This window comes from Delphinapterus leucas, chromosome 16 (assembly GCF_059928025.1).
Source record: "Delphinapterus leucas isolate spDelLeu-1000000601 "Yukka" chromosome 16, BTC_Dleu_Yukka2, whole genome shotgun sequence".
Lineage (NCBI taxonomy): Eukaryota > Metazoa > Chordata > Mammalia > Artiodactyla > Monodontidae > Delphinapterus > Delphinapterus leucas.
Window position 1 is genome coordinate 81908751 of NC_143144.1, and position 13090 is coordinate 81921840.

Consider the following 13090-nt stretch of genomic DNA (forward strand, 5'->3'; position numbering starts at 1 on the left):
TGTTGGCGTCTCCCCATCTAGAACAAATATTTGAGTACCTAACATATATAGCAGGCACTATTTCATGCACTGGGGAGATAGCAGTGAAAAAATGCACAATGTCTTCTGCATGGGAAAGCCCAGTTGTCTCCCCCCTCCCCTGGCCCTTTCTCATGCACAGACACCCTACAGGCTTGGTAATCTCTTGGTAATCTGGTAGTAATCTCTTGGTAATCTGTTGTCTTAATCTGCTTGGGCAGCCATAACAAAATACCATAGACTGCGTGCCTTAAACAACAGAGATTTACTTTCTCACAGTTCTGGAGGCTGCAAGTCCGAGATCAGGGTACCAGCATGGTCAGGTTCTGGTGAGGACCCTCTCCCAGGTTGCAGACGGCCGCCTTCTCTCTGTGAGCTCACACGGAGAGGGACCACTCTGGTGTCTGTTTCCCTTCTTCTACGGGCACCCGTTCTATAGCATCAGAGCCTCACCCTTATGACCTTTTAATCCTAAGAACCTCCTTACAGGCCTTTTCTCCAATACAGCCACGTGGTGGAGGGGGGCGGTTAGGCTTCAGCATAAGAATTTTGTTGAACAAATAAAACATAACAGTTCAGCCCATAGCGACTGTGAAGAACTGGCCAGGGTAGGCATTTGCTCTTCTAGGCAGGCTGGTCACTTCAGAGCAGGTGATACTTTGGCAGAAACTTGAATGAAGTGAGAGAATGAGTCTCACATGCTAATTCTGGGGGAAGGACTTTCTTGCCAAAGAGAACAACATTTCACAGTAGGGTGTGTAGCCCACCTGGGACTTTCATTTGTGGAGGGTGTGAGGTGAGCATCCATCTGTTTTGTTTGTCCCTGCTGACACTCTGAAGGGTCTGCCCCTTCCAGTGGTCACTTGCAATGGCCTGTGTTTTCATGCCCTGTTTGTTTCCACTGGTCTGTGAATCCCTGTGTTAAAAACCCACCGTCTTCATTGTTACCACTTTCCAGTTACCGTTGGGTTTTAGTATTGCAGGCTTTCCTCCACGTTCCTTTCCAAAACCATCCTCCTACTGTTGGTCCTTTACTGTAGAATCAGTTTTCAAGTTCCACAAGGAAGCTCTCCCATGAGATTTTGATTGTAATTGCTTTGAATTTACAGATTAGTTTGAGCACAGCTGATCCTTTTATGATAAGTGAACGTTGTCTATATCTCCGTTTATGTTTACTTTAACATCTGTCAGAACAGTTTTGTAATTTTTTTCAGAAAGGCAGCCCTTGTAGCATTTTATGATGTTCTTTTCTGTCGCGATGGCAGTAGAAAATGATTATTACTTTCTATTGCAGCTAAGGATAAATCCGAGAAGATATTCGCACTCGCTTTTGTAAAGCTGATGCGCTACGATGGGACCACCCTAAGAGACAGGGAACATGATCTTATTGTCTATAAGGTACGCTCTTCTGTTGGTGCAGTGTTGCTAATATTGACTGTTTCAAGTCTTTCTGGGCTTCCTGGCCTGAGCTGACATTTCCCATCTTTGTGAGAACACTGCTATCTAGCAACATTTAATTATGTAAATGAACATTTCAGATGACCAGCTGTCCCTGAGGAGAGAAGCTGACACACAATAACGCATTAAGTGCTGTTTAAAAAAATCCTCTGTGTGAATGTGAATTCATCTCCAGGAATAAGGGAAATCATTAAAATAAGCAGTTTAGCACAGGGAACTCTGCTCAATATTATGTAACAGCCTAGTAGGGAAAAGAATCTGAAAAAGAATAGACACATGTACATGTATAACTGAATCACTCTGCTGTACACCTGACACTAACACAACACTGTTAACCAGCGATACTCCAATATACAATAAAAAGTTAAAAAAAAATTAAGTGGTTTAGCAAATGATAAAGAGCAAATATCATGATGGTTAAAAGGATTAAGGATCCTAAGGGGTAGAAAATATTGCACGGGATTGTCAGTCCTATTTGACCTGTCGCATCATTAAACCCACAGGCCGAAGCGAAGAAGCTGGAAGACGCCGGCACGTACTTGAGCCTGCCGTCCACCAAAGCCGAGTTGGAAGAGAAGGGCCACTCGGCGACGGGGAAGAGCATGCAGAGTCTTGGGAGCTGCACCATCAGTAAAGATTCCTTCCAGATCTCAACTCTCGTGTGCTCCACCAAACTGACCCAGAACGGTGAGTTTGGGGCCAGAAACGGGTTCGCCCCTGGAGTTTTTCTCCTTCAACCCCATCTTTCTCGTGCTCCCTGCTGAATGGAGGAGGCTTCCTTAGGTCCCTGAAGGCTGCCGGCGAGTCATTCACACCTTCCCTCCGTAATGGCCCGTGTGGATGCTGTTGGACAAGGAGAGAGGGAGAGGGTGACATTGTTCTGCTTTGAAACTCACGTTCTGATTTTATGCTAAGGATGAACCTCAAAGAGAGATAAAGCAATGGATTTACTTTAAAAAAAAAAAAAGCTTTCTGGCCAAGGGAAGGGAGAAATCCACACAATTTGGAGTCAGACCAAAGCCCTGAACTTGAGCCTTGGCCCTGTGCTAATAACCCTGGGAATGACCTCGAACTAGGGTCTCTGAGCTCATTTTCCTCATCTATACCCTGGCTATAATGCCTGCCTCAGAGGGCTATCTGAGGGCTACGGGAGCTCTAGGGGGTGAGGCCCCTACCCTCCTTGGGTCTTCCCCTCTCTCAGCTACTCATTGAGATAATGACCAGTTACCTTTAGTTTTACAAGTTGGTGTTGACGACATCTCTAGTCCCCCTGACAGCGAGATAAGGCACCCCTTGCTGACGCACTCACACCAAAGTGCAACCTTAACGCAGCATCAGATGGTGCCCAGTGTCCCCGCGCTGCGGGCCGGGATGCTCGGCATTGTTCCCACGGACTTGCAGCCTCCCCAAGGCATGGCCGTGCGGCCGGGGCACTCCTGATTCAGAGCACACTGTCTGGTCGAGGCAGAGGGTCCTCTGCACAGATCTTACATTGAAAAATCGAGTTCACCAAATGTGATGGTCTCACAGCCGTGCAGAGTAGCTTTACGTTCTCTTGAAAGTCAGCTTGAAAATCCAATATGTTTTCCTCTCAGCCACTGATACGGACTTTGATTATCAATGTCGGTTGCTGTCGTGAATCATGTTCCCGGGGGTTGTCCGTAAAGCTTGGCAGTAGTCTCGGATGGGCTCAAGGGACAGTCATCGTTTGGACTTTAACAGGCTGATCACAGGACAGAAGGAACCTGTCATCTGGAAGGCCCTGCGTGGTAGTGGAGAGTGCGGGTCCTTATCAGACTTTCACTGCCTGCTCTAGTAACCTCCATGAGCAGATGGAAACCCTTCCCTGGGGCACTGCGTTCCGTGCACGCATGGGGAGGGGTAGATTATGCACAGGGAGTTTGCAAGTTTAGTGCCCAGGGAGCATGCTGTCAGCAAGGCGGGTGCTGGCTTGGGACTGGGTTATAGGAATGATGACCCCGTGGGTCAGATGTTACCCTCTGGATATGGCCCTGATAGTCAACTAGCCTGACGGCTGGCTCCTCCTTCTAGGGCTTCATTTAACTCAGGGCAGCCTGTCCAATGGGGCACTTAAGCTTCTGCTTTGTCTTGCCATCTTCACTGTGTGGGAAGCCACCTTCTTAGAAATGGGTCATGTTCCAAAAGCACGTTCGGAAGTTGTTATTTGGAACTTGAATATATTTTCCCCATTAAAACAGTGTGTTGAATAGCGGTTAGGTTGTGAGGCCCACGCACAGAATCCTTCTTAACCCACATATCCCTGGGGAAGACAACTGTGAACTAGGACATTCTCAAGGTATTAAGTCACAGTAATTTCCCGGGGAGATGTGTCCCACCTCCTCTCACCCTTAAGCTCTTTGAATCTCACCAGACACAGGGTAATCCCCTCTTTGGGACCGAGGGGCACAGCACGCTGGTCTCTCCAGTGGCTGTTGCCAGGCAACCAGGAAATTCCGATGTGATGAAGCTCACTAAGCGTGAGGGGGACACATCTTTTGTTGTTCATTTCACACCATCCAACAATGCCTCTTTTCTGGATGGTGGCGTGTCAGGTGTGTGCAAGATGGGGCTGCCCCAATTGGCCTCTGGCATTGAGTCCCAGATTCTCATTTGAGGGAGCCATTTTTCTGAAACGGTGATTTGTTACTGCGAAGTTCCATTTCTTAGGGAAAAGTGTGGCTGAATTATTCATCGAGGTTTGTATTAAACATCTCTGTTCTCGGCATTATGCTGGATGCTTTGGGGGATATAAAAAGAAGTAGGAGACGTGGTTCCTCTCCTCCATCAGCTTACTATGTAATTAGAGAGAGAGAAGCCATGAGGCGGAGAATTATTACGAGCCAAACTGTGGTGGTTCCCTGGGAATGAGAGGGGACAGAGAGGGTGTGGGGCTGAGCAAGCTGCCCCTCCTCAAAGGTGTTTGTCCACTGCTAATTTGCCCAGCTGTATCTTTTCTCAAAAGTACAACACAGAGATGAACCTCAGCCTCCCTCTAATCCAAAGTGCCACTAACTTTGCATGAATGGGATCCAGAGTATTAACTCACCTCCATTAAAAAAAACGCTGGTGGACTTCCCTCGTGGTGCAGTGGTTAAGAATCCATCTACCAATGCAGGGGACACGGGTTCAGTCCCTGGTCTGGGAAGATCCCACATGCAGCGGAGCACCTAAGCCCGTGTGCCACAACTACTGAGCCTGCGCTCTAGAGCCCGAGAGCCACAACTGCTGAGCCCGCATGCCACAACTACTGAAGCTGCGTGCCTACAGCCCGTGCTTCACAACAAGAGCAGCCACCGCAATGAGAAGCCTGTGCACCGCAACGATGAGTAGCCCCTGCTTGCTGCAACTAGAGAAAGCCCTTGTGCAGCAATGAAGACCCAATGCAGCCAAAAATAAACAAACAAACGAACAAAAAACCAAAGATAAGCGGTACCTTCTGGCATTCGAAAAAGCTGTTTAAAAATAAAACAACAAAAAAAAACCCACAAAAAGAACTGCTGGTAACTCTTACGATGGAAATCTCCATTAACCCTGGGACTGAGAGCGTGTCTGGGCAGGATGTAGCCTTTCTCATGACTTCACTTTCAATTAGAAATTAAAACACGTTAACCTTCATGATGAATGGCTAAAATGTTCACCTCTTTGATGGGTGGCTGCTGTTGGTCTTCCTGCCTGGCATCACACTAAGTGCTTTCTCCACATCTTGCCGTTTAAGTCTTGCACCAACCCTGTGACCCAGGTAACACTGTGCCCATTGTTCAGATAGAAAAACTGAGGTGAAGGTACTTGTCCAAGGTCACATCTTGGTGGCGTGGCCCGGCTGGTGTTTGAGTCTACTCTCTTTGCATTCTAAAGACACTAGGATGCTGTCCCCTTCACATTTTCCTGTTTGTAACTCTTCCCTTCATCAGCTGTACTTGGGGGTAAGGTGATATAAATGAGAATGTGTGTTTGGTGCTCATCCCCTGTATGCCTTCTTTGTGGTTTGATCCATGAATTATAACTGGTGTCTTGTGTTCACTGAAATTCTACCTATTGCCAAAATTATATATATTTTTTCAGTATTAACTAGGGTTTCTTTTTATGCAGACAGTTTCTGTAGCAGAAGTTCATTCCCGATGAGCATAAACAGTAAATTAGATGTGCTTTGCTAACTGTGTTTTTTCACGTAATGGGATATTAATATGACTTCAGATGAAGACGTCCTTTCCCAGAGATGTTTTGGATTCTGTTTTCATGCCCTAAACAAAATCATTTCTCAACATTGTCTTCCACGTTTAGTCTGCAAAAACCAATACGTTCAACTTGCGATTTTTCTATTAGAAAAGAAACATACAGAAACTTTTGGAAGGGCCAGGACTTGGTAAAGGTGGCAAGCTCAGTGCAGCAGTGGTCTCCAGGGCCAGGGTTCCTGTCTCCTTTGGGGACTGTCCCCTTGCATTCTCAGTACTTGAATTTATGTTGGTTATTTATTTTATATTATTTTATCTTAAAAACCTAAGAATCTTATTCTTGAACAGGAGAAAACCCCTTGGCAGGAGCTGCCAGGACAGCAGTGAATGGCCAGCGGCCTCGCAGGCCTGCTGCTCTTCTCATCTGCCTACTTGTGGGTTGGAAAGGCCGGTCCCTCTTCCGTGCTCTGATCTGCCTTCTTGTGGGTTCGAGAGGCCGGTCCCTCTTCCGTAGGCTCCCCAGATGCCTTTTTTTTTTTTTTTTTTTTTTTTTACTGGCGGTACGCGGGCCTCTCACTGTTGTGGCCTCTCCCGTTGCGGAGCGCAGGCTCAGCGGCCATGGCTCACGGACCCAGCTGCTCCGCGGCATGTGGGATCCTCCCGGACCGGGGCACGAACCCGCGTCCCCTGCATCGGCACGCGGACTCTCAACCACTGCGCCACCAGGGAAGCCCTCCCCAGATGCCTTTTGAAAGCTTCCACGTGGAAATCATTTCGTGGTAAACGTAGTTGGAAATAACGCATCCAGTCACACTGGGTGTCAAGGATGTTGCTAGAAAGTAATGAAATATTTACGTGGCGAACGTTTCCAAATAGGCTTGGTTCATCTGTTCAAAAAATTATTTAGAGGACCTCACATTATGGGTGAACGAGGGGGACAGAGTCCTTGCTGTGAGGAGCTGATGTCCGTTTCCCGTTTCCAGTGGACCTGCTGGGGCTGCTGAAGTGGCGATCCAACACCAGCCTGCTGCACCAGAACCTGAGACAGCTGATGAAGGTGGATGGCGGCGAAGTGGTGAAGGTAACGTGGCTCCCGTGCTGGTTCTGGTTGTCTTGTTGTCCTTACGGATATGAAGAGGTGTGGGCTCCGCCTCCCAAGATGGTACAGGCACGCCTCCGAGACACTGCGGGTTCGGTTCCAGACCACCACAGGAAAGCAAGTCACACGAACTGTTTGGTTCCCCAGTGAGTATCAAAGTTACATTTACACTCTACTGTAGTGTGCTGAGCGTACAGTAGCATCACGTGAAAAAAAATAAGTACGATATACAATAGACAGCCAACAAGGACCTACTGCATAGCACAGGGGACCACACTCAATATCTTGCCATAACCTATAATGGAGGAGGATCTGGCTTTCTGAGCTAGACCCCCGACAGGGGCCCCTACCGCATCGTTCTGGGTTCCCATCGTAACTTAAAGGGAAACTTTCACAATGTCCAGAGCCCTTCATGTCCTGCAAGTGTCGGAGGAGGATGTCCTCAAATTCCTTGCAAGAGTTTTAGTTGTAAACAAAAATGACTAAATAAAATATTATTCACAATTAAAAAAAAAAGAAAAGAATCTGAAAAAGAATAGATATATATATATATACGTACAACTGAATCAGTTTGCCATACACCTGAAACTAACACAACATTGTAAATCAGCTATACTTCAATTAAAAACAAACAAACAAGGGAATTCCCTGGCGGCCCAGTGATTAGGACTTTGCACTTCCATTGCAGGGGGCACGGGTTCTGGTTGGGGAACCAAGGTCCCACATGCCTTGCAGTGAGTGGAAAAAAACAAAAAAAGAAAAAAGTTTAAACAAAAGAAACAAAAAACCCTCAAAATTAAAAAACCATGTCCATTAAAAAAACCAATTAAAAAATAACTGTATTGCTAAAAAATGCTAAACCGTCACCTGAGCCTTCAGTGAGTGATAATCAACAGTCACATCAAAGATCACTGATTGCAGATCGCCATCACAAACATAATATTAATGAAGTTGGAAATATTGCAAGAATTATCCAAATGTGACACAAAGGCACAAAGTAAGCAAATGCTGTTGGAAAAATGGCTCCAAGAGACGTGCTGGACCCAGGGTTGCCACAAGTCTTTGATGGGTAAAAACCACAATATCTGACAAGTGCAATAAAACGAGGTCCACCTGGTCGTAAGCCTTTCAACAACTAGTGTCTCCGGGATGTTGACACATACCTCTAAGGCAACAGAATCCTTCTTAGACTCTGGTCCGGGGACCGCGGGCTGGCTTCACTGTGGTGGCAACAGGCTTTGGAATCAACCAAGTCTAGGGTTCTGCTTCCTCTTCCAGTGGGTCCTCACTGTGGGGCTGACACAGGTTCAATAACATCTTTAAACCTTGCTTTCCCCTGCTGTAAAATGGACATAACCAGAGTGCCTTGTTCACAGCGTCCCTGTGGAGGTTAAATGAGGTACTGGCCCCTGGGAGGTGGTCTGGTAGTATTGGGATTTATCACTATCGCTGTCATGACCATCCCCGTGATCGTTAACCCTGGCTCTCGACTCACCTAGGAGCCGTGTCATTGATGTGGAGAGCTTCGTGGTGTGTCAGAAAGATCACAGCACTCAGTCTTGTCTTGGCCGTTTTCCTCCCATGTGGTCTTGGATTGATTGCTTAGCCTCACACAGAGCAGGCCCTGGAGCAGTGCCCTTGAATCTTCATCTACGATAGGACAGTCAGACTAGAGTGATCGGAGGTCCCTTTGAGCGCTCAGATTTGGTAATCGTTGGTGGTTCCAATATTTTCTTCAGTAAAAGGCTCTCCTTGCCACTCCTGTGCCCAGTGACTTCTCCTTGTATGTAAGGAAATGCATTTCTGTGGCCACTGGGCTCCACCTTGGCTGGCGTGCAACAAGCCGGGCCACCACTCGTGGCTGCCCGAGAGCAAGGTCCCCACGGCCAGGTCCGTGTTGCTGCCTCAGTTCTTTATCCTCCGTGAGAGGTGCTTGCGGACGGAGACGACCTTATCTCTGTGAAAATTAATTACTTAAAATGGCCTTAAATTAAACAGCAGTGAGGTTAACTTCAGTAGAAATTAATTTGCTGGCACCGCTCTCCTAAATTCATTGTATAACCGTTCAAACATATCCTCACTAATCTTCAAATTTTAATCACCTTTTCCTGGCCCTTGTCTTCTTCTACTGGCTTGGACAATGTTAACTGCATTTTAAACTTCCCTGGGTTCTATGAATTCCCTAATTCAGATGAAAACTGGGTGAATTAAGTTAACATCACTTTAAAAGACCCACAGTTAATGAAATTGTGTCCTCTTTCATTTTTCGGTCCCTGTATCACATCAGGAATTGTATTTATGTTGAACTATTGACACACTGACCAGGGAAGTTCTAGAACCGTCTGGTTTTATTGCCCCCCCTCAGTTCCTCTTATCTAATCTATTATCACATCCTGTTGTTCGTCCCTGGAGTTCGTCCCTGTTCTTCTCACCTCTCTCCCTCTCCTTCCTGTGTTCACTGTGGTACCGCCCAGGGTTGGATGACCTGTCCGGCCCTTACTTGTTTTGCCTGTTTATTCCTTCCCATTGACAGTGTATCCTAATACCCTGTAGGCCTGGAGCAGGGAATAGACTCGTCTAAGGCCACCAGGCTGCTAACAGAGCCAGGAGCAGAGGGAATCGCAGCCTGCATGGGGCTGCTTTCATTCTGTTGAAGGACACTGATCGATTGTGGGTTTTATTCCATTTATTCGAGACCTCCCTTCTGTGTCTTTATAACTTTTAGTGGAAAGATGACATTGCTTGATAGACTGAGCAAAGTATTTGCTTGTTTTAGTAAAAGTGACATTGCTTGAGAAAAGTATTTGCTCATTTAGTAAAAAGTATAGTTTCCCATTTTAGTGGGAAATGAAAATGGTGATTGTGCTCTTCCAGTGGATGGTCTTGGAGAGAGGGTGGGTGTCAAAAGAAGTCTTTCGTGGCCTTGTGTGAGGGATCGCCTTCAGGACATTCGTGTCCCTGCACTGCTGCGGCTCTACGGCCAGATACACAAGGTCCCCGCTGTCTGCTGTCCTGTTTCTGTGTCATTTGTCTGGGTGGGGCTGGTAGACCTCTTTCCCTGAACTGTGACAAGCCAGGGCTTGGCACTGGACACTGGTGTGTCTGTTGGCAGTAACACTGGGCTGTTAGCAGATGGCAACGTCAAGTTTTTTTTTCTTTGCGGTACGCGGGCCTCTCACTGTTGTGGCCTCTCCCGTTGCGGAGCACAGGCTCCGGACGCGCAGGCTCAGCGGCCATGGCTCACGGGCCCAGCCGCTCCGTGGCGTGTGGGATCCTCCCGGACCAGGGCATGAACCCGTCCGGCAGGCGGACTCTCAACCACTGCGCCACCAGGGAAGCCCCAGCGTCAAGTTTTGACCTTTGCAAAGCTTTTACAATCTGAAATGATGGGAAATGATACAAAAGTAACGAGAGGTGGTGCAGGCTTAAACAATTACGGAGTGGACGGAGCCCTTGATGTCCAGACCAGAATGCCTCCTGGTCCGGCTGGTTTCATTCCCGTGTCATTTATATGTGACAGTTCTTGGCACAGACTAGGTGGTAGGTGGCACAGTGGAATAGAATGAGGATTTTATGCCTGACGCGTCTCAGATCACTTCCTAGGTCCGGGAACACGTCCTCCCTCAGGAAGAAGAGCTGTGGGGTGCTGGATTTGCAAGGCTCCACGGCTCACGGGGGGTGGGGAGCGAGCAGTGGTTGGGGAGCAGGTCTCTGTGTTTAGTTTCTGTGTCTGCGGGTCGAACCGTTTGAGGTCCTCTGCTGGAGACGTGAAGGCCCCTGAGGTTCTGTGCATGGGCTGAGCCGCCCAGGAAGATCTGGTCTAGGGATCTCACTCAGTTACACCTTTGTCCCGGCTGTGGGCCCGTCTCACTTACTCCTTTTGTTTTTAATAACCACTTGATTGAGATGTAATTCACATACCTGAAAGCACCTTTTCGTTTGTACAGTTCAGTGGTTTTCAGTGTATTCGCAGAATTGCGCAGCTGTCCACACTGTCTCACTTCAGAACCGTTCCACCACTGCAAAAAGAAACCCCACACCCGTTGGCCATCACTTCCACTCTCCCTGCAACCGGCTTTCTCTATGGATTTGACTATCTGGATATTTTATGTAAATTGAATCAGACAATATATGACCTTTTTTGATTGGCTTTCTTTAGTGTAATGCTTTCAAGGCATGTGGTGGCATGTATCAGAACTTCATTCCTTTCTATGGCTGAATAATAAATATTGCATTGTATGGATATGCCACAGTTTTTTTTATGCATTCGTCAGCAGATGGACACATTTTGACAATGATGAATAAAGCTGCTATGCATATTTTCGTACAGGTTTTTGTGTGGATGTATGTTTTCCATTCTTTGGGTTACATACCCAGGAATGAAATGTTTGTGTTACGTGGTAAATGTACATTTAACCCATTGAGGGATTGTCAGTCTGTTTTCCAAAGCCAGTGCGTCATTTTACATTTCTACCAGCACTGTATAAGGGCTCTAATTTCTCTCCGTCCTTCCCCACACTTAACTATTGTACATCGTTTTGATGACAGTCACCTCAGTCTGGGTGAAGTGATATCTCATTGTGATTTCGATGTACTAATCCCAGTGACTAATGATGATATAGCCATACTTCATTCCCTCTTACGGTCAGTAGTCCATTGTGTGTCATTCTGCCTAGTCTTGAACTACCCCATCAACAGGGAACTCATTACTTCCAATGTAGTCTTTTTTAGTTCATCTCATACTTCTTTCAGGGGAGAATGGGGTCAGGGTTCAAAGCCAGGTTCTAGTGTGACATAACTTTGAAGTCTCCTAACTTTTTCTAAATTAAATTCATAGTGTTTTGTCATTCTATGCTGTAATATTTCTTTGGTGAATTATAGTAGGCATAAAAGGAATTTCTCAATTACTGTTGAATAAATTAAGCTCATGGCTCTCTGCTCTGTACCCCAGTTTCAGAATCACACACCTCTTCTGTCCTTGGCCATCTGTGTCTGCAGAAGATCCTTTATTATACTAGAAATTTGTCCCTGTATGGCTTCTGCCCAGTTGCTAGCTCAGGTCCCACGCTCAAGTGTGTACAGAATGAGTCAGATTCGGACTTCCCAGGGTTGCTGTTGAGCTTTTTGTCCTGATGAAAGTCAGGACAAGTGTTGGAGAGGTCTCATGGGTGGGTAGGCGGTGGGCTATAGGGCATCTCCCCGCTTCCCATCCTCTGCTTGACTCAGGGTGGCCTGTCTTTGTTCTGAATTCACTCATCTCAGATTTTTGTCTTGTGAGTCTAATGACTGATAAAAATCCCCAAAGTCTGTAGCTTGGTAGGTGCCATTTGAGAAAGGTGGGTGTTTGCAGTATTGCCAAGGATGATAGTTTTTCTAGGCTGGGGAGAGTGGGGTGGATTTACCTCGTCTGCTGACCTTTTGTGTCTCTCTAGTTCCTCCAGGACACCTTGGATGCACTCTTCAACATCATGATGGAGAATTCGGAGAGCGAGACCTTTGATACATTAGTGTTTGATGCTCTGGTAAGAGGCCTCGACTTTGCATCTGCTCAGATATTACGGGACGCTTTCAGGTTGCAGCCTTTGAAGCTGGGGCGGGATCCATCACAGTAACCCTGAAAGCGCTTTCGGTTGTAAACCCAATCAAAGCAGATGAATTGAGAGGTAGAAAGTTTCTTCCACTGTAACACTGTAGTTAGGCAAATGTAAATTGTAGGGGAAGAAGTAAAGTAGCTGACCAACCTGTGTCCGAAAGTGTTATAGCTCGTTGACTCACACAGAAGTGCAGGTGATTCAGCTGAAGATTCTAAAATGGTTTGCATTTCTTTTGCTAATGAAAATATTAATTTAACAGGTATTTATCATTGGACTAATTGCCGATAGAAAATTTCAGCATTTTAATCCTGTTTTGGAAACCTACATTAAGAAACACTTTAGTGCAACATTAGCCTACACGTAAGTTCTGTTTTGTTGTTTTAAAACCAGTACTTCTTTTTGTATATTTTTGTAAGAGTCTTTTCCATATACTTTTGCCTGTGATTCTACATTTCCCTTCCCCAACTGTGAATTTACTGGGATCATTTTTATTATTGTTTCTCTCTTAACAGACCTAAAAATCTTGTTGAAAGAGATAGGTGATATATTATAAGATTCCGGAATAAGTTCTTGTTCTTCTTCACACCTTTTGTTTGTCTTTGAAATGTTCAGTTTGTGTTTGATGAAACAGATACATGAATGCAGAGTGCCCGCCGCACTGCAGCTTCCTGATGACTGTTTGATGAATGAATAAATGGTTGTGGTCCTGTATTGACGTTATTGGTCAT

General features: G+C 46.3%; 1 protein-coding gene across 1 annotated transcript in view; it reads left to right on the forward strand.

Annotated features, from left to right (window-relative positions):
* DOCK1 (dedicator of cytokinesis 1) overlaps nucleotides 1–13090 on the forward strand; it is a 527459-nt gene that overhangs the window by 102609 nt on the left and 411760 nt on the right. The window contains exons 17-21 of the mRNA XM_089898353.1: nucleotides 1313–1416; nucleotides 1980–2163; nucleotides 6653–6750; nucleotides 12201–12290; nucleotides 12622–12722. Of these exons, the coding sequence (XP_089754479.1) occupies nucleotides 1313–1416; nucleotides 1980–2163; nucleotides 6653–6750; nucleotides 12201–12290; nucleotides 12622–12722 (577 nt within the window). The remainder of the gene's footprint in view (nucleotides 1–1312; nucleotides 1417–1979; nucleotides 2164–6652; nucleotides 6751–12200; nucleotides 12291–12621; nucleotides 12723–13090) is intronic.